The sequence below is a fragment of the Sciurus carolinensis genome, chromosome 3, assembly GCF_902686445.1.
Source record: "Sciurus carolinensis chromosome 3, mSciCar1.2, whole genome shotgun sequence".
Classification (NCBI taxonomy): Eukaryota; Metazoa; Chordata; class Mammalia; order Rodentia; family Sciuridae; genus Sciurus; species Sciurus carolinensis.
In genome coordinates, this window is record NC_062215.1 from 30,725,705 (window position 1) to 30,747,634 (window position 21,930).

Below are 21,930 nucleotides of genomic sequence, written 5' to 3' on the forward strand. Positions count from 1 at the left end.
GATAAAAAAGGATTAGGAAGACATAGTCAAGGATCTACCCAACCACTGCCTTTACTTCCACCAAAAAATGATTCTCATGGATTGGGTTTTTCCTAGGGGCCACTGATAAACCATCAATCCCTATAATATGGAAAGATGATAAGCCTCGCTGGATTCCACAGTGGCCCCTAACAAAAGAAAAGCTAGAGGCAGCTCATAAGTTAGTACAAGAGCAGGTACAAGCAGGTCATTTACAACATTCTACCTCTCCTTGGAATACTCCAATATTCTTAACAAAGAAAAAATCAGGAAAATGGAGGTTATTACATGATTTAAGAGCCATAAACGAACAAATGTACCCTATGGGACCCATCCAATGTGGACTCCCTCTTGTCACTGCACTACCAAAAAATTGGCCTACTATTATTCTGGATTTAAAAGATTGCTTTTTCTCTATACCCTTACACAAAAATGATTGTTGGAGATTTGCTTTTACTTTGCCCTCTCTTAATCACACTCAGCCTGACCAGAGATTCGAATGGACCGTGTTGCCTCAAGGTATGGCTAACAGTCCTACTATATGTCAAATATACGTAGATAAAGCATTAACAACTATTTCTTCCATGTCCACGGTAGCTTCTTATTTTACTACACTACAAAACCTTATCCTACAGCGTAAACATCTATTCTATGTAGGACATATTAGAGCTCATTCTAATTTACCAGGACCTTTGGCCAATGCTAATGACTTGGTAGATATGGCCACCAAATCAATTTTTGTTTTTTCCATAGAGGAACAAGCAAAACTCTTTCATGAAAAATTTCATGTAAATTCCACTACTTTGAGCAGAAAATTTCCTATATCTAAATGTATGGCTCGACAAATAGTAAAAAATTGTCAACATTGTGCTCCTTTAATCCCAGTACAATCCTTTGGAGTTAACCCCAGGGGACTGCTGCCTGGTCATATTTGGCAGATGGATGTAACCCATATTTCTGAATTTGGTACTGTTAAGTATGTACATGTGTCAGTAGACACTGCTTCAGGGGTCATTATGGCTTCCGCTTATTCTGGAGAAAAGGTAAAAGATGTCATTCAACACTGCCTACAAGCATTTGCTGGCTGGGGCATACCTAAAGTTATTAAAACAGATAATGGTCCTGCTTATACTTCCAAAAGCTTCCGGTTGTTTTTACAAACATTTAACATCCAATCAGTCACTGGCATCCCCTATAATCCTCAGGGACAGGGCATTGTGGAAAGAGCACATCTTACTTTAAAAAATTGTCTAAATAAACAAAAAGGGGGAATAGGAGCCTCCTATAAGTCTCCTAAAGATAAACTTAATTTAGTTCTTTTCATTCTAAATTTCTTAACTCTGGATAGGGACGGCCATTCTGCAGCTGATCGACATTATAATCCCCATAATACTCCTCAAGTATGGGCAAAATGGAAAGATATCCTGACAGGTTGTTGGAAAGGACCGGATCCAGTCCTTCGTTGGGTCCGAGGGTCTATTTGTATTTTCCCACAGGATCAACAGACTCCAGTCTGGATTCCAGAAAGGCTAATCAGAGTTTTACAGCATGCAAGTGATGCTGCTCCTCCTCACAATGGCGAGTCTGAGCCTTCCTCCAATAACAAAAACTCAGACGGAAAGGCAAACTCGGAACCTAAGGGCCATTGTTAGCCTGGCCATATTTTTCACTTCTAACTAACACATTTTTTATTCTTCCTTTTCTTGCTTTTCACCAATTCCTCTACAAGCCTGTCAATTCTACTGATGATTTTTCAGGTCGTGCTGCTTTTGGTGACAAGGATATTTCTAGCCTTTCTTTGCTTTAACAGGAGGAATTTCTGCACTTTGCCGTTGAAATCATACTACAATTCAGATCCAGAGTAGAGCAACTCGTTCTGCTGACCCTAGCTGTAATATTGCTTTTCCTCCCACGTCAGCTTGTGTATTTCCTCCCTTTTTATGTTTCTACCAACTAACATTTCTAATAACACCTCTTAACTGTTCACTAACCGTGTGCTATCTCTCACAATACTGGAATGGTTCTTTTGCCACCCGTGCAATTTGCACATTTCTATCTTCCTACCAGTCCTAGTTTCTGTTGCAGATGTAGAATTGCCAGTGCTATTATCAAGAAACAGAAGAGGCTTTGACATTGCAACAGCCGTGATCATTGCCATCACAGTCCTTGCAGTAGCAGCATTGATACAACCATAACAACGATCATTCGGCCGAAAGTGCAGCTGCAGCCTTGCAGACCACAGAGACTCTATCAGAGAATGGACTCATTATAAGAACAAGTGGATACCTTGCAAGAACTTTTGGGACTGGGATGCGTTTATTCCCTGAGAGCTGTTTTGTGTTGCCCATATTGTAACTCCATTGGGATGTATATTGTTTCTGTATTTAATATGGCTATATGGTTTTTCTTCTGTTTATAGATTTGTCAAACAGCGGGCAAGCTTAGGAGCTATGGTGGTACTCCTCTGCCTTGGCCCTCCTTCTCTTCATTCGTTTTGGCATGCATCTACAAGTTAGCCAATAGAGAGATCAAATTATCTTTCATCAGGCCATGACCGCCCTAAAGGCCGACAGCCCCCCATTAGTATGGCTCTTGATGCTGGACCGGTAGTCAAAGACGGGTAATGAAGGAGGTGGCTGTGTACCAACCTAAGACAGGAGCTGCAGCATGCTCTGCAGGCTCTGATGACGGGTAAGGACATATGCTGACCACTCAGCCTAAGACAGGCACGGTCCCAAGCCTTAGTTTGATAGTAAAGAAGGGGGATATGTCGGGGTTTCCGGGACCCCCAGCCTTTGGACATGGTCAAGATGGCGCCTGATGCTGAGCCAAAAGCGGCCAGCTATACAGTAAACAACCAGCGAATTCTAATGATTGGCTAGTTAACGATGTGATTAGAGCATGCCCCCCTCGTGTACCCATCCTAGGCTTGCAGCTGTCCGCGTTTACCTCGTGTACTCTCCCCTGATTGGTTGAAGTGTATATAAGCCTGGTGAGTGGGAGAGTAGGGGAACGGAAGAAGAGGGAGAAGCGGAAGAAGCGGCGGAGGTGGAGGCTGAAGCTGAGCTGGAAGCTGGGAGTGCGCGGAAGCTGGAAGAAGCTGGGAGAAGGGAAGCTGGGAGTGAGCGGAAGCTAGGAGTAAGAGAAGTGTAGGAGAGGAACTGTGCACAATAAACTTCCAAAGCTTCAGACGTTTGTCGTGTCTCTCTCTGTGGGCAGAGGGAACGCGATAACCAAGAAATCTGAATCTGATCAAAGTTTTATTTAATGAATGATAAGGACATTACTATTATATAACTATTCATAGTGAAATGGCATGAGAGGTTACATTATTATATAAATTATTATTATACAAATTAAAGGAAATGCAAAGATGCAAAGGACATATGTGTTATATGATACCATAAAAGGATGATGGAGGAGAGTAAAGGAAACAGAGATACATCAGCCAATATCCTTGTATTTAACTTTCATTCAAAAAATTGTGAGATAATTGCATAGTGGGATGATAATAGATATTGAGCCCATGCTGTATATTTCAAAGAAACTGGAAGAAGGAATCTTAATATTTACACCAAAAAAAAAAAAAAAAAGGACAAATGTTTGAGTAGTTATACTGGTTGACTTGAACGTTACATAATGTACCTATGTATTGGAACTTCATGTGGTAGCCATTAATGTGCCCAATTTTACATATCATTAAAAAATTATTAGACACACCATAGGAATTTGAATGTTAACTAGATATTTGATATATGAGAAGCATTGGTGATTTTAAAGATATAATATATTAGATCTTTTTTTAAGTTTGTCATTTGGTCATACTCACTGAAATATTTACAGATAAAGCAATATCTGAAATTTGCTACAAAATACTCAAAGTTGGGGCTAGTCATCAAATAAAATTGCTGGTGAGTTGATAACTATCAAAGATGGGCAAAAGGTCCCTGGTAATATGCTGTATTTTAGAGATAGAATATGCTTAACATTCTCCTAATACCAGGCACTTTAAATTCCAAATCCTGGGTTTCACCTTCTAGAAGTCCTGAGCCTGCAGATCTAAAGTAGAATTCAGAAAATTTTTTAACAAGTGCCTTATAGGATTCAGAATCAGATGGTCTCTCGATGACCATTTGAAAAAATCGACCATGCCGTGACTTGCTTGGAAGAAATCCAATAGAAGTGGCCGCGTCCTCCACGGGGAAGGTGCTTATGAGAAAGATCCGCCAACTTTGACGATTACTTACAAATAATTGCCCCCCATCTTAATAGTGTTGGTGTATAAAATCAGCGGGGGGGTAAATTTTCCAGGGTTCTTGCTCTTTCACAACTGGGGCCTTTCTCTTTTTCTACCGGTTGTTTTAAGAGCCCTCTGACGCTTGCCTCCTGAACCAAGGCTAATTCCTTGATTAGATAATCATCCTTCGCCCTTTGTCATCACAATGGCAGGAGGGAGGTTGCCAGGCCTCTCAGGAAGGGAGAGACATCCAGTTGCACACCCCATTAAACTGGTAGCAGTTCTCACTCCACCCCTTCCAGGAGGAAAGATCTTATAACCCGGGGAAGGGGAGGGAGTAGGGTGGTGACCCATCTGTCTCAGTGCAGTCAGGTCCCTCATGCAGCCGGGCGCACACTCCCCACCCTCTTTTTCTTTCCACATCAGAGACCTTTACAACTGGAAAGTGCCCTCAGCCCTGGGGCTGGGATGTGTAAGGAAGACAGGTTGGCTGCTGTGTTAAAAAGCAAACAGACTGAAAATGGGAAGATCCTGTCGTAACTCCTCAGAACACAGGTCCCTCTCCAGCCATTAACCTGCAGGTGGCCCTCCCCTTAAAATCAGCACAAAACTGCTGCTGCTGACTGAGCCTCCCTGGGACTATAAACATGCTTGCCATGCAGGCACAGCTGTCCCGTCCTATCAGCCACAGAAAAGCAGTCTTCCTGAAGAATCTTCTTCTTATCATGAGAGGTTCCGGGGGCTTCAGATCTGTCTGGGATGAGCTCACCTCAGGGTAGGTAGATGGGCTGGCTGCCCCAACTCACTGTGAACAGCAGTGACCTTAGTTAGCTTTCCCCCACAATCCAGGGAAAGCTTATTAAATGTCATTAGGTAATGAAACAATAATAGACAGAGATGGCACCGTCCATCTTCTATTTTATAGACAAAGAACTTGAAGCTTAAGGTCTCAATGACTTGTCCAAGGGCACTCAACTCAGGGTCAGAACTAGGATCCAGGTAATTTTCTCTTGATTTCATACATTCAACCTCCTTGGAGATACTTTTTATGTGACTGACATAATCAATTTGCCTTTTAAGTCCTGTTCTCCTCCTTGTCCCTAAAGATGACCCACACCCCCACAATACAGGCTGTGTGTGTATTTCGACTTGTCCTCCTATGCTTCCTTTTCCTTTTAGCTTTTTCCTCTTCCTGCATTTTCTCCTCCTCAACCCCAGTTTGACCAATTGAAATCTGCCTCAGTTTCAAGACCCTGTCCAACATCACAAAGTTTTTCAGGGTTCATCTCCCAACCCCATCCATAAGAGATACTTCCTCACTCTGCAGATTCATCACATTCTGCTGATGACTTTGTGTGTGTGTGTGTGTGTGTGTGTGTGTGTGTGTGTGTGTGTGTGTGGTTTTGCCATTCGTAATTGTTTCCTTTTCTTCTTCTTTTTTTTTTTTTTTTTTTTAAGTTGTGGCATTATGACCAGTTGTGCACTGGCTTTAAGACTCCTCTGGTTTACTTTTTGTGCCTAGTGGTAATTCATTACTTAAATTCTTATTTCCCTCAACAGATACAACTGTGCCTTGTGTTTAGCAGACTCTTATAAATACCTGTTGGATTGAATATTTTCAATCCAAAACATACATGATGCAGTTTGCATTCATCAAGTCATGATTAAATGCACGGGGGGAGTTAGATGCTGCGCTTCATCCTTTCACAATTAAAACCCACAGCCCTTAGGCAACAGTATCTTTGCTGTGTCTGTATTTGCATTGTTGAAAATGAAGTGCTCCTGCTTTGGGAACATCTTGTTTCCACTACTCCACTTTACATAGATGAGAAGGTGACTAGCAGGCAGAACTGCCGGGGAAGTGACTATGTTTGGATGCTCACTCCCAACCTTCCTTGCCCTTTTGTGATTCCGGATCGGATTGGGTGTGTGAGGAGGGAAAGGGCAGCCCTCTGGGGAGATTAATAATATTGTCCAAAGGATGAAGATCAAAGAACAGCTTTGGCTGTAGACCATGTAGTAACCGTAGTAACCGGCAGAGGCTCTCTGATCTCTGTGCTCCCTGGTACCCGTGTAATCTCACACTCATTTTGCACTTTTTCCTGGGGTCAGCACCCTTCTCAATTACCCCATCTCCCCTCCACCCTAGTTACTCCAAAGCTGCTCCTCCTGCTATTAGTGTGTTTGTGTCTAGCCATCAGCCAGCACCAGTAAGAAAATTAGTACAAAATTAATATGAAGATGATTTTTAGTTAGTTTGAAAATTCAGGGGAAGTATGTTTACATTTTTCTTAAAATAGCTATTTAAATGACTGATCATAATTGGTCTTCTACATGTAGTACCTAACTTCACTAATAAACAGAGCTGTGTTATAAACTTCATAGAAGTTTGCCCTTTAAATCTTTCATTTCATATTATTGGAATTTTCTTCAAAATAATCTGGTGGTGAGTGAGGAGTTAGGGGTAGGGTAAAATCAAACCAAGATTAAGTTTGATGAGTTGATAATTGTTGGAGTCAGAAGTGGGTATCAGGGGTTCTTGATATATTCTCTCTTTTTAATATATTTTTGAAATGCTCCTTAGTGCATTTTTGTTTCTTGATAAAAACTCTGTTTTGTTCTCAAATTCTATCTCCAAACTACTCTAGAGTGGTTAACTTTTCCATTTTAGAATATGGAAATCACATTATTAGGCCACCTGCTCCTTCTGCCTCCATTATTATTCTATCTTGATCTTTCTTAGTGAAACAGGTGTCTACCTGCCTGGTGAATTTCAAGTACCATCCACAGAGCAGCCCAAGAATCTTGGGCGTGGCCCAACTGGATGCTCAGACTCCCTTGTAACCATTTAAAAATGTGTCATGGTAGCCAGAGTTCCAACGCCAAGGGTTTTATTTTCACTGGGGACTTCAAATACTGCCACTGGACTGTGAATAGAAACCAGGATGGTGGTGGCTCATTCACCGAAATCATTGTGTTTGTTCTTTTTCTTTTTCTGCTTCTCTTTTCTCTCTCTTCCTTTCCCTATATTGGAAAATCATCCGTTCATAAACAATTATCAATTCAGAGATACAAGCCCTGTCTATCATTAAATATTTCCCAGAGCATCAGCAAACCAAGGCTGTTTGGACTGCTGTGAATGACACAGTAAATTGGCACCCTTGGTTGTCCTCTTTTTTGGAGACTTAAACTGGAAGGAAAAAGAGCTCGAAACTAAGATTTAAGACCCTGGATGAAGAGGTGACAGTTCAATCATGCTTCACATTTTTTTTCACCAGCAAGTCAGACAGGGTATTTCTGGAATCAAATGAGGGGGTGGACTTGCCATTTGATCCCCAGAGTTTGTCTTGCACAAATCAAGTCCTAAATATTCTGCTCAGTGGGCAATTCTCTGCAATACCAGTCACTGGCAGGTGGCTCCTGAAAACTGCACTTGGGAACTTCACCCGAGGGGTTGCCTTTTTCTAAAGTTCGTCTGACTCCACAGACAAGAGACTTCTCAGGGCCAAAGAAACTTCTGAACAGCTGAGAAAGGCAAGGAAAATAAAAAGAGCTCGTTACAACCTTGGACAGGGAAGGAAGAGGGCCCAAGAGCCTGGATTTATAACTGCCAATCATTCCTCTCATTTCGTTCAGGAAAGACAATTTCTTTAATTCACCTGCTCAGTTATTTATCGTGCTATGTGTTTCCTCTTAACTGTCACTTGGTCAAAGCCTTTATGTTGTAAGGGGACACCCCTAGTATTTTTTTCACGACCTTAAGCAAAGTGATTGACACTAGATCCTGGAGTCAGATGTTACTAGTGACGCAACTTGTTCTCCCAGAGGCAGAAAAGCTTCCTGCCACGATTAAGTCAGATCTGTGAAAGTGCTAAAATGTCTTGTCAGCCTTCCTCTGATGCAAGCACTTTTATTATAGAGTCCAGTTGCAGAGGAGTGGAACAACACGAATCCTACCTCCAAACACCTCTTTCTTGGGACTAGTCACTCTATACAAAAAGGTGATGTGTTCTAACTATGCTCTAGACCCTGGAAATATCCAGGATCACAGTAATGCCTTTTCCAAACTTGATTTTTCTGGCTCTCCTCCTTCCCCTTTGCTGGGTTCATACAACAGTATGATCATAACTGATTTATGGCTGGCGGGTTGTCACCGTCTGAACCCTCATCAAGTATCCTACTTGAGCAAAACAAGAAGCAATCCTTTCTGCATTTGAACCTGAAATGGAAAATCATCTATTTGCTTTTCTCAGTAGGAGGCCGAGATAGAACCGAAGTGTAATTCTATTGTTTTTGGACACGGCCTACCTTTCCCAGTGCAAATGCTCGGGGCACCTGACAGAAATGGGTGTCAGAGACACTGCAACCCGGAATGGATTATCCATTTTATGTTAAAATGACACAAACAACTTTTTCAACTTCCTTTTCTGGGTAGTGCCCCCTGAACTTGCTACTATACAGGGATCCTTGAAGTTTTAGTCACCTTTCCATCACTGTGACCAAAAGATCGGACAAGAAAAACATGAAGGAGGAAAAGCTTGCTTTGCACTCACGGTTTCAGGAGTCTCAGTCCTTAGACAGCCAACTCCATTGCTCTGGGCCCAAGGTGAGGTAGAACATCAAGGCCAAAGGACATGGCAGAGGAAAGCAGCTCCCGACATGGCAACAAGGAAGCAGCGAGACTCTGCTCACCAGAGACAAAGTAACTGCCCCAAGGCGTGGCCCTGTAACCTACTTTCTCTAACCGTACCCACCTGCCTACAGTTACCACCCACTTAATCCATTCAAAAGGATTAATGCACTTATTAGGTGAAGACTTCCCTAACTTGATCATTTCACTTCTAAACTTTCTTATGTGGTCTCACATGAGAACTTTTGGGGAACTCCTCCTGTCTAAACCCTAACCCTTGGCAAAGGATATTTTTAGGATATGGCTGTCTCCTAACTAGTTAGACAGGAAATAGTCTCCATTATCACCGATTCATTAATTTACCAATGTTGTACCATAACTGATGCAATATTACCAAAACATACATAAGGCTATGGCCTATAAAAATTTTGATTAACATGGAAAAGGTAGAGAAACTGATAGGAAGTAGCTTGCACTTCTGTTATTTTTATGCTCAGAACTCCTATAGGGAGTGCAGGCCATATAGCCCATCTGGCAGAGTGCCCGCCTTGCATGCTTGAGGCCCGGGTTCGAGTCCTCAGCACTGTTGGATTGTGGAAATAACAAACAAAGAACTCCTATAGGGATTGCTTAGTGAACACCATGCCTTGCTTTGTTATATTATATCATATTTTCTCCATAATAAAACTGCACTTATTTTAGATATTGATGCATATCTTTGTTCACCACCAGAACTTTAAAAAAAATGTTTGGTAAAATCAGAAGAACATAGCTGTAGGTATAAAGCAAGGTCGAGAAACATCCTTAACGTATGGCCAGGGTACCTAGAACCCCGTGGGAGGACATCCTATAGGAACCCGAACTGCCTGGGTTCCTCTTTCAAGCACTAGGCAAAGGCTAACCAGTCCTGTCAGCTAATCTGATAGCATCAGGGTTACTTCTGAGAAAAGTGAATTTGGATATGGATATGTTGAGCACAGTTTCTGATTGAGAAACCAAAACATCACAAAGTTCATGGATTTGGAGGGTGTGGGTTCCTGCCGGACAAGGCCTAAGACAAATTTCTGTGTCAACCCATTTTCTCTCTGTATCTGCAATTTCAATCATGACATAAACTGTTGTTTTTCCACTAATGTCCCACTTACACTAATTTTCTCAGGTCTCTCAGAGTTTTATGTCACACAGACTCACTCAAAGCACAGGTTAGTTGTGCTTTAGAATAAATTTTGAGATAAGTGATAAAAGTACCTGATACCCTAATGTACTGAGTACCAGAGTCTGCTGAGGTCTCAGGCTGTCAGTGGGAGCACAGACGCTGGAGACTCCACAGGGAAAGATCCCCTCCCACATCACTCAGATAGTGCTGGCAGGCCTCAGCTCTTCTGTGGTTATTGGCTGAAGTGTTCAATTCCTCACCATGTAGCCTCTCCATAGCTGCCTGCCTGTCTTCCTGACATGGCAGATGGCTTCCCCCAGAGCAACTGGAGAGAAAGCAAGAAAGAGAGAGGGAAAGTTAGAGGTAAGCCTCATTGTCTTTCACAACCTAATTTTGGAAGTGACATACCATCACTTCAGCCATATTCTATTCTGCACAGACCAACTCTGGGGCAGCATGGGAGGGGACCACACAAGGATGCAAATACTGAAAGTCAGGGATCACTGAGCCATGCCAGATGCCAGTTAGCAAGAGTACCAGCCTAGGTAGTGAGGGACTAGAAACCTAACTACTGAATGCCTATCAACAGCAGAAATGATAAAGAAAAACCATGTTGTACTTGTAAAATGGAATCCCACACAGCAGTAGAAATGAACCATAGCCAATGTGGGTATAGCTCATAAATATAATATTGCAGAGACAAGGCCAGGCACCTTGAGTGTACACTATGAGATTCCATTTATGCAAAGTTTAATAAAAGGCAACACTACTCTAGGTGTTGGAGGTCAGAACAGTGGTTCCGCTGGGGAGAGTGTGTCTGGAAGCGGATGTGAAGGGAGCTTTAGGGTGCAGGCAATCTTTGTTTCTTCATCTGAGTGTAAGTTTCATGTGTTTGTTTGTGGAAATTCATTGAGCGATACACCTTTCTCTATGTATATTAATACTTTCATTAGAGGTTTTTGAAAATAGATATAAGAACAGCTTTATTGTCTTCCTTTCCTAAAGAGAACTTCTGAGAACAACTTTATGGCTAAGCACAAAACTTGGTGTTTTACAATGATGTTTGTGCATGCCCCTCTCCCCTACAAATCATATGTTGAAACCTAATCCCCAACTTGGTGTTATTTGGAGGTAGGGCCTTTGGGATGGATTTAGGTCACAAGGGTGAAATCTTCCTCACTGGGATTAGGGGCCTTGATAGAAGCCCCAGAACCTGCAGGAGCAGGCTCTATGAATAAGTAGCAGGCTCTTACTAGACACTGGATCTGCTAGCAGCTTGACCTCAGATATCCCAGCTTCCAGGAACTGTAGAAATAAATTTATTGTTGTTTGTGAGTCACTCAGTATATGGAATTTTTGTTATAGAAGTCCAAAAGATGTAACATAAGGCCAATGTATTAGACTCAGTGCTAGGCCCCACTTGGAGTGAGATCTTGGTTGAACACATCACCTTACCTCCCTGAACTGTAGTGAACTCAGATTCAAAGTAGAGTGGGCACTTGCTCTCCTGGCCTCAGAGGAAAGTGGGTAGATCAACTAATATCAGGTGAAGCTGAGTCTTGTTATACACCAGATCAAGTACTAGAGTCAGTCAACTATGTAAAAGTCAAGTGTAATCAAATTACCTATGAAAATTCCTTAGATAGGCCTTAAATCACTGAGATACAGGCCCTGGTAGGCTCAAAAAAGAATCAAGAATTTACTGCTTTGCTTCTCTGTAGATTTCTACTGTGATCTTCCTTTCTGTAGGGTGGCAAGGACCGACTTGAACGACAGGTGTGGGTTTGGCAAGATTTCTCTCTCTCCTGATCTCTCTGTTTTGTTGCGGGTTCATTGTTGAATCTCCACATTTAAGAACACCTTTTGACAACTTTGGGGCATGTGAAAGCACTGGAAATTAGAACAGGATTAAGAAAGGTAAGGTACATTCATCTTCAGAACAGGGGCTCTCCCCAGATTATTTTGAACCTTGAAAGTCTGTGAACAATGTCAGTTAAAGTGACAGACTGAAGCCATTTAATCAAAACAGGGACTGCTTGAAGCTCTACTACATGTTGGAAAACTAAGTAGAGAAAGAAGATGAAGTTACCATTAGATATTATTATACAATAGCAATTTTGCAACTTCAGAGCACTTCATAGTTTGCAAAAATCATTTCTCTGTAACAAAGCTTATTTTATTTATTTATTTATTTATTTATTTATTTATTTATTTATTTATTGTGGTGCTGGGGATTGAACCCAGGGTCTTGTGCTTGTGAGGCAGGCACTCTGCCAACTGAGTTATATCCCCAGCCCCCAAACCTTATTTTAAAGATGAGACCCAACTTCTGAAGACTGTCTGGCTAATTTAATAGGAGAATTGGCATTCATAATGAAATCTTCCAAGTTTAAAGCCATAATACTCCCAGGAGATTGGGATAACTATCTATCATCTTTCATCTGCCTTTCTTCTTCTTTTCCTCCTCCTCTTCATCCTTCTCTGCCACCCCCCTCCCCCCACTTAGTACAGGAGAAAGGGATAGGTTTGAGAATTTGCGATATGGCCTCTGGCCTCCTGGGTTTATCTTCTGGTCTCAGCTGTCTGCTCTATTCACATGACCTTTTCAAGCACCTTTAAGAAGTAGGGGGAGCAGAGCCTCCAAGCAGCTGTGGTTGTCACCTGGACCAGAAATCCATTGCACAGGATAAGGGTAAAAGCTGTCCCTGTGCACTCTAAGATGTGCAGGATTTAAAAAGAATCCTTCCAAATGTTAGGCTGGTTTCTGATGATCCAAGATGAGATCAAATCACTTTTCAAATACATTTATGAATGTGCAAAGCTTATGTACACACTTAACATGTGCTTCTCTGTGTATAATAGAAACTTTTGTAAAGATAGACCTTGTCCCATAAAGATATGTTATGAGATAACTGTGATTATAATTCAAGTCCAGTTTATTTCCCCCCCCATGTGAGTTGCAATTCACAGTGCGTGGGACTCTCTGTGTTCCTCCGAGCTTTATAGGGGTTTGCAGGTGACTAGAGGTCCCCCAGACAGGGCAAGTCCTTCCCATGGTAAACTCACTGTAAAGTGGCTTGGAGGTGGGGAGGGTGGATCAAATGGAGACTCTCCTCCAGCTTCTCAAGCCAGGACAGATATTGCTATCCCCAGATAATGATCCTGTTTTATTCATTACAATTTAAGTCTTTCACAGTATTTCTTTGGGGACATGGTAGCAGCATGAGGCCCCCTGGTGGCCGGAAATGATTGATGAGTTTGGTTTTATCCAAGTATTTGGAAAGGTAGGTGGTCTGACTCTGTAAGATAGTACATGCTCACCTAGACCTGGTGCTTACAAAAGCAGGGTGGAGTGGGGTGACCTACAAAGCAGGAAGTTAAAAACCAGAGTATTTTCTATCAAGAGATAAGAATGGCACATAAACCAGAATGACCGCTCACTTTCTGATTTTTCGTTCTGGAATTCACCTAGCCCCTCAATGATGTTCTCCTTGAGTTCCTTATCCATGCAAGACATTGTATTAGGTATCATGCTGGACTTTAAAAATAAAAAAAGGATACATCATCACACACTCCTTAGGAACGTTGGGAGGGAGATAAAATATTTATATCACCAACATGCTAGAAACTGAAAGGTACCCTAAGACGGTAAATGAACAGTGGTGAAAGAGCAGTTATTTTCAGATAAAAGCAAGGGCTTCTGGGAAGAGGTGCCTGTGAGTTGGAGTGCTGATGAGAAACAGGATCTGGGTAAACAGAAGGAGGAAAAGATGACATATCAATATAAAGGAGGTGAAAGGGAAGTTTGGAGACAAGACAGACATAGAGGCAGGAAAACCAGAGGCTGATGCAGGAATGGGAATGGTCTAGCCAAGCTGACTCATAGGAGGTTTGGGGGTCAGAATGAGAAGAAAAATGATACTACATGTGTTTGGAGCAGATTGAAGAACTTTGAACTTTACTGAAGAATTTTCTTCATAAAGCCATGAAAAGCCTTTGACTATCTTTGAGCAGAAAAGGTGTGTCGAAACACAGCCTCCCTGGTGCTGAACTGAATAATTACACTGGCTTGTTGTAGTTTGGGAGGAGCACTGATCTTCCTAGCCACCATCTGGTCTCCAAAATCATTAAGGTGTTTCCAGTTTCCAAAAACACCTGAGTGCCAGGAAGTAGTGGGGACCAGAGGGCTCCTGCCATATTTCATTAAAATTCTTCAGTAATACCTTTCAAGGGATGTTCCCTGATAGGCCGTATTACTATATTCTTGGAATTTGAAGACTATCTTCAACTATCCAACTATCCAACTATCCAACTATCTTTCTGCTCTAGTTTAATGTGTTTTAAAGTACATAAATGAAGAATATTTTTGGTTGGAGTTATGGAACAGCTCAATGTCCACAGAAGAGTCTAGCAGTAACCTTATTTGCATAGTATTGGAACTAAGAGCATAAGCAACCTGAAAATCTAGATAATGCCTGTCTTAGAAATGAGTTTAAAAATTTGTTGATGCAAGAGTTAGTGACCATTCAACAAAAATGTGACACACATTTAACAGAACATTATAAAATTTCTGACCCCAGGCATTGATTTCCTAATTATAATGGCATAGAAATCCTTTAGAATATAATAAACGTAACTAACACTGTTCTTCAAAAGTAATTAAAAAAATAAAAATAAAAATTTTCCAGTAAAGCAAAACCAAGTTGTCCTTTTGAGAGAAATACAACTGATACTTTGCAAAGGAGAAAAGGAAGGTGAACAATTTGGGACCACAGTAAAACTAAGTAACACAAATAATCATTTAAGATGTTTAAGCAGCAATGAGTATTTATTATTTCAAATGAAATATACATTAAACTTTTATATAAAAAATCATCAAAAGTGCTCTATTGGATTATTTTAATATTAATTTAACCCCCCCATGTCATCTATTAGCTATACCTTTTATGTTCACTTCTGAGACATCTTTACAATCACCTAAAAGTGTCCAATGTTAAAATATAAAAAAACTATTAGTTTATTTTTCAAGGTAAAGTACCACCAGTGATGAGTTACTGAAAATGAAAGATAAAAACGGATGCCAGAGGATCAACTTACTGGGAAAAAAAATATGACTGCGTTTCATAGATGTAGGTGAAGTCCAAGGCAATGCAGACCTTGAGCAGAACATGTTTATAATACAATTCTTAGGGAGTGCAGGGTGTTTGTTTTGGAGGCAGGTGTCTGATGCGCTAGGACCTTGTTATTTTCTCATCATTTTTGGTTGCTTTCCAAGATGAACCAAATGTTATCTAATGCTGTGCATCTCCCACGACCCGGGAAAGGTTTGACAGAGAGAGAGAGAGAGAGAGAGAGAGAGAGAGAGAGAGAGAGAGAGAGACAGAGAGAGAGCACTGATTCTTCTGTCTTAGAAATAGCCCTTAGGATTAAGGTTGTCATTAAAGAAGACAGTCACTAAGAAGACAGGCTATTCCTCACACAGGAGGAATCCCCTTACCCCCTCCTTCATCCCCAGCTCCGCATTTTTTCTAGTCTGCTCCCAAGCCAAGCCCATGCCGTCCCACACTGTTTCTGGATGAATCCGCTGACCAAGTTAGAGCGGAGGTTTGGGGTCACATGACCACCATTTGGTCTCATTCAGTCTCAAGCGAACAAGCTTCTCTGATTGGCCACGAGTGCCGTCTGGCTCTCCCGTCTCTTTGCTTTTTTGCTTCTCTGTCTCACCTTCCAACACAAGGCACTGGAGGCTAATAAAAAAAGTCCAGATGACAGGAGGACCAGGCCGAAGATGGAGATGATGGAGCCGTGGGAGTTGAAGCTGTAAGCCACGCCGGTGACCACGACCCCGGCGATGAAGACCACCAGGGCGAAGGGAATGATGCATCGATAGCAGGAGAGCTCGGCACCCCCCGTGGCAGCCAGCAGCTGGACCTCAGTGACCAGCGGGGTCGTGTTGATCACCACCTCACTCTTGGGGCTTTTCTCCGTTGTCACTGGCATGGGAGTCTTGGGGGCTCCCAGACTCTCCTTCACAGGCTCGTCAGTCATGTTGACCTTTGCTGTGTCCCAGTCCTAGCAGGGCTTAGAAGCTAGATCTGGAGAGTGTCCGCAGGGTGGAAACTGTGGAGAGGAAGACAGGAGATGTCAGCTAAATCTTTTTTTTTTTTTTTTGGTGGTGCTGGGGATCGAACCCAGGGCCTTGTGCTTGGAAGGCAAGCACTCTACCAACTGAGCTATATCTCCAGCTCGAGATGTCAGCTAAATAAGAACTGAAAAAGAACCGCAGAAGCGCCTCCTTTGCAGGAGTCTCAGATGCATGTGAAAATCAACTATTTTTCCCCCTAATTGATTATGTTGTTTTGCACTAAGCAAAAAGCAAGAAAAACATAAAAGGGAAGATTTTTGAAAAGCGGGAAGCGCTTTACAGTGTTTAATATTCCCTGGTGGTCCGCACATGTTTTTTATAAGCTTTTCCTCTTTGTCTATTGCTTCTCTTTTTCTCTAAACACAGAGGAGCCTGGATCCTTGTCCAAAGACGTCCTTATTCAAGAGGAGACAACATTATAAACCGTTAGTTCCACAGCTCACAGCAACTTAGTTCCACAGCTCACAGCTACTTAAGCTCTGCCAATTTTGCAGGGTATAACCTGCATTCTTTCCAAACTATCACCCATTTGCTGCTCGTGAAATCCATGTCAAGACAAGTAGTCAGTGTACAGATGATGCTCTTCTCCACCGACTGACTGCCAATGAGTCTTTACTGTGTTCCTGTTAAACACAGAACAGCATGTGCCTGGGTCCTTCTGCCCCCCGTGGCAGATGGGCAGTTCAGCAAAAAAATTTAGTGACAATGTGGCAAGGATTTGTGATCAAAATGTGGCAATACTCTCCTTCCATTTGAAATGGGGTGGGGGAAGCAAGAAATAATTCAACAAATTCATGAAGTATAAAATTGGGTTTTCTCATGTTAAAGATCAAAATCAACTGTTAGGGCAATTTCCTACTAACCTCAACCAGGAATTTTGATAATGTATACTAAGTCCTGCAAAATCAAATAAACATGCTAGATAGCAAAATATGACAAATTTCTTTCTTTCTTTCTTTCTTTTTTTTTTTTTTTTTTTTTTGTCTTTCTCCAAGTCCTTGGGTACAAAACTTGCATTATTTTAAATATTTTTGAACCTGAAAATTCCAGGACAAAACTTGAGATCCTTACTCAAAAGCATCTGATTGAAATGCTTCTATGAGGTATCAGTGAAAAACTTCATCTGCTGCTGAGGCATGCTAAGAGAAGTCACCGTCTTGGATCCTCCAGGGCCCGAGCAATTGTAGTTACTGAAAGAGTTTACCGGAAGAAACTTGAAACCATTTTGGTGAGTTTCAGCCTTTAAATTTAGTAATAATCATTTGAAAATAAATGCAAGCCCAAATCAAACCTCACTGGTTCCTTGTAGCCCTACATGGTCAAAATATCACTTCCTAAGCAATTAAACTAATTATTAAGGCTGCCTACTTCTATGTAAGTTTTAATCACCAAATTAATCACTGTTTTTCAATGATACCCTAAGTACTGACTAGGTCAGTTAAAGGATATTTGACACTCTGAAAATAAAAAATTAAAAATAAGCCTTCCCACAGCGGAGATTGCGCTAACCCGAAAATGAAACTCCGTCCCCAAAACTATTCACACCTACCTCAGAGAGAGGCAATCCATTACCAGGGAAATCACTTGACTTCTAAGGGAAGAATCAGAATCGGCAACGGTGAGCGCCTTTGTACAACTTCTGGGAAAGAACCTGTTTATGGCAGGGCTGTCAATCAAATGACAGGTCTGGATCTCCTCTGCGGGAAAGAAAAGACAGAAAAATACTTTACTCTTGGTTTGGTTTTAAATCCTGGAACTCTTCTTTCAGGCTATCTGGGCTTCTAAGTGCCCTTTCTCTTTCCCTCCCTCTTTTTATTCCTTCCCTCCCCCTCCTGTCTGCCCCTCCCTGTCTCTCTCTCTCTCTCTCTCTCTTTTTTTTTTCTTCCTTTTCCTTGCCAGCAGATTCCGAGTTTTGGCTTCCCCTACCTCTACTCAGTGACATGATAAGTCAGGATCATTTCTAGAGTCCCTGGAGACAGGAGCCAGCTTTTACTTTTATTTCTCTTGCAGCATTTACTAAGCAGGCTGCTTTGAATTACTCATTTTTTCCCCCAGCCAACCTCCAGATCTTCCTCCAGCCCATCAGGCATTTTCCTAAGAGAATCCCAGAGTCAGCGATGCAGATCCAGCTGAGGGGACAGACTCGCTGGGGAGGCAGGAACAGCTGTGAAGTCACCAGCAACTGAATTCAGCCTCTACTGCCAGCAAGAATCCATTGTGTTCCTGGGTCTTCTCTGTATTCTTTAGCTTAATTCCCACTCCCTTTGTGTCATATCCATTCATTTAGGAAGGTGGGTGGGAAATACTGATGTGTGTGGCTAAAGGGGAAACCATCGTCTTGATTTAAGCAGGACTGCTTACTCCTTAGGGTAGAAGTAGCATTTTGGCCTGCTAAAATCATCATTAGCAGTAGCATCTACCTACTGCTTACAGAACACCTACTAAGGGCATGGCATAATATTAAGGAATGTCACATACTGACATTAGTTCTCATTAGTTTATAAATAAGGAAATGGAGGCTCAGAGATGTTAGGTAAATTGACAGAAGTCACACAGTTAGAAAGAAACTCTTGGTTTCTAATGGGTAGATAAATCACCTGGAAGGGTGCTTGTTTGTAGATTTTGAAGCAGAAGGTCTGGAATAAGCTCCTCACCTATGCCTACATTTAGGCCCACTTTAAGGAGCAAGGTACTTTAACGTTCAAACGTATGACTAGACACATCATATTCTCAAACAATAAAGTTAAAAGTCTATTTCCAGGCTGAGGTGTAGCTCAGTGGTAGAGCACTTGCCTACCATGAGCAATTTCAATGCCCAGACACACACACACACACACACACACACACACACACACACTTCCTACCATCAGAAAGGTCCTTACAGGCTTATCCTTCCTTACAGACAAGCTATGTGAAAATATAAAGTACATGAAATACATAAAGCCCTAGCTCTCCCATGCTTCTAGAGCTAAAAGCTACCTGTCTCCCATTTTTAAAAGCTGTGCCAGTATTACTGACTCCTTTAAATTAACGCAGGGAATCTGTAAATCCCCATTAACTCTTGGCAGAGATTTGATTTCCTCCTTTCTGTGGGATATTCGACTTCTCTAGCCACAGGCAGAGGGTTTGGATCCTTTCCAGCATCTCACCTGTTCTAAGGTACCCTGCTCTCTCCTGCCTCCTCTTGAAAGAAAATCTCGATGCTATTGTTACAAACAGAGGAAACAGACGCCCATTCTTTCCCCTAGAATGGAAATCAGAGAAAGACTTTTTCATTTCCAAAAAATGAAATAGTTGAAAACTTCTTGAGACTTGGCTGAGTGGGGGAGCCCACGCACAGAGGGCTTCAGGCACCTGGAAGCCACCTGGAAGCACCCCCCCCCACCACCACCATCCTCATTTTTAAAATGATGATAGACCTGAAGAAACGACTATCATGCACGTGGGGTGTTACCACTTGGTGATGAAGATCAGGGATGCAGAGAACCAGGGCATTTCAGAACTTGCCTAAGTTGCTCCGGAAGATGCAGAAGTGGGGCACCCGACTTCATCAACTGGAGGTTCTTAAGACAGCAGAAGACCTCCCCACCTGAGAGCTTGGAGGGTAATTCCTCTCTACTTCCTGGTACAAACCATTTTATCAAACACACGCACGCACACACACACACACACACATGCACACAAGCACAACACAAAAGCCCAGGAAACTCGGGGTACCACTTTATCCTATTGAAGATCATGCTTCCCTGTTACCAAGTCAAAGGTATATGATGCAAATTTCTAGAGAGTCCAGCAGGACTGTTGAGCCCTGGGCTGCATCCATAACAAGGGACAGTAAGGTAGCTGTGCCAGGAGGGAGGACGGAAGCTTCGTCTATCTCTGACACCAAAGATCTCACCCTCTCAGGCTTCAGGTGTCTCAGTCATCCCTTTCTCCTGCACTGTGTTTGTGTGTGTGTGTGTGTGTGTGTGTGTCTGCCTAGTTATGCAGATACACAACTGCAGACTGAAGGAGACACTGATGACTTGTACTGATAAATAAGGAGAAAGCTTTGGGACGAAGTGGAATTGGTATCAGAACAGGTACCTACCATTGTAACCAGTCACATACAGTTTAAACTGACTTTCCACCTCCAAGTTGAAATTCAGAGAGCATTCGAAGTGATCCGTGCCCGCCCGTCCCCTCGGCTGCTTTTTCCTCTCCACTCTGACTATAAGGCAGGAAACACGCTGGGGATCCCTTCAGGGACACCTGCCCCCAAATCCAAATTTTCCTTCACAGTGCACGCAGGCTTTTTTCTGCAAGCCTTCAGAACCCAGAGGGAATCTTGGTTCTTTACAATGCACATGGCTTTAGGAGACTCCTGTAAGTTTGGAGTACTTTTCTGAAAGCCTCCAAATGCATGAATTATATCCACACTCCTCACCCCCAGCCCCCGTAGGCATTCAACTTTTGGCTCCCAGATCTTTCAAAGAGCAAAGAAGAGATCCTTACCTTTCTCAGCCAGAATCAGACTGAGACAGCTGCCAGCCCCAGCCTCCAGCAACCCTGGAGAGGGGGATGCAAATCACCGCGCTAGGGACCGTACACAAAGTACTCAGTGAGGCTTAAATACAATTAAGGGACCGGAGACAATTTGGTGAGAGGAAATCCCTCAAATGCTGTTATATTTTACTCTACCTTTCCCTCTGTAGGAATGTAATTCATACTTTTTTTTTTTTTTAAAGAAAAACACTAAGTTAGAACAACATTGCTTCTATTTTCTCTTTCTATATCCTTATTCCCATTCATTTCCAAGGTTTTGCCTCTTCAAATTTCCCATTCTGATGCATCCCTCTACAGTTCTGTGAACCCTCAGGAAAGAATTTGTAGTCTTTGTTTTGCACTCTTAACGGGGTATAGGGTTTGGGGAGGTTTTAGGGATGGGAAGTGGGACCATAACATACAAATAGGAAAAGGAATAAGAGAAAAATAAGGATCCGTAGTAAAAAATGAGGTGGGATGCCTGTACAAGTCCTTTCCAGGGGAGGGGTCTTCATCAGAGGATGCCAAGACACCACAGAAATGATGACACACTGGAAAATCACATCTCTGGGGAACTGAGGTTGCCAAAGGCATTATAAATAACAGAGCTAGGAACTTTGTGTTATGGAGAGAAATCCCTTCCAATAATAAAAAAAATCTCATTTTTCTTAGAAATAAGACAAAGTGACTTACGTGGAGAAGAGGGTGTCCCAGTGAAGGGAGGGAGGGAGGGTGGTGGATGTGGGAGGGGGAGATCATGTGCCCCTTTCCCTCTCAGGAGAAGCCATGGAGAGCAGGCTCGAGTTTGGAAAGGGGGGCATTTGGATTTTGCCCTGAGTGTTCGCCTTTGAGGGCCTGGAGTCTCCTCCTTTGGGAACACATGAGCTTTGCATTTTAGGAAGAGTACCCCATGTGCATTCGATTACCGGTCCCTGTGTGCTTTCAGTTTGCTTTTGCTTGGTGTGGTTGAGCTGGCTCCTTTCCAGCAGCCTGGAAGGTGCCAGCCCCTCCAGGCCCTCTGTCCAATCCCCACACGCCTTTGATTTTGGTCATCACCCAGTCCAGTTGGATGCAGTGAGATGCAGGAAGCTGGCCAGTTTTTCTCCTTTCTAATGCTTCTTTTAAGGGCGTGTGTGCAGTTCTGTTCTGAAGTCAGGGACATTTTGGAAAGCCATCTGTGCTTTGGTGTTCATTTTGGATAGCTGGTCATGTCGTTGTCT

The 21,930-nt window shown here is 42.4% G+C and overlaps 1 protein-coding gene and 1 non-coding gene across 8 annotated transcripts; both read right to left on the minus strand.

Annotated features, from left to right (window-relative positions):
* Positions 1 to 14,846: 14,846 nt before the first annotated feature.
* On the minus strand, positions 14,847 to 21,535 carry Tmem100 (transmembrane protein 100). 7 transcript variants are annotated; one of them, XM_047547656.1, is made up of 3 exons: positions 21,404 to 21,535; positions 17,736 to 17,883; positions 14,847 to 16,161 (listed from the first exon to the last, which is right to left on the minus strand). In XM_047547656.1, exon 3 carries the CDS (start codon positions 16,087 to 16,089, stop codon positions 15,685 to 15,687), a length of 405 nt encoding a protein of 134 aa, XP_047403612.1. In that variant the 5' UTR covers positions 16,090 to 16,161; positions 17,736 to 17,883; positions 21,404 to 21,535; the 3' UTR covers positions 14,847 to 15,684. The 7 variants fall into 7 exon arrangements, with proteins under 7 accessions (XP_047403612.1, XP_047403607.1, XP_047403611.1 ...); XM_047547651.1 differs by lacking the exon at positions 21,404 to 21,535 and adding an exon at positions 20,681 to 20,736; XM_047547655.1 differs by lacking the exon at positions 21,404 to 21,535 and adding an exon at positions 20,277 to 20,295.
* Trnag-ucc (transfer RNA glycine (anticodon UCC)) lies at positions 16,212 to 16,284 on the minus strand. Its single transcript has one exon. It is a non-coding gene; the product is annotated as a tRNA-Gly (tRNA).
* Positions 21,536 to 21,930: the final 395 nt, after the last annotated feature.

Bases quoted from the DNA above. Each gene is read 5' to 3' on its own strand.
- Tmem100 (XM_047547656.1), bottom strand. From the start codon at position 16,089: ATGACTGACGAGCCTGTGAAGGAGAGTCTGGGAGCCCCCAAGACTCCC.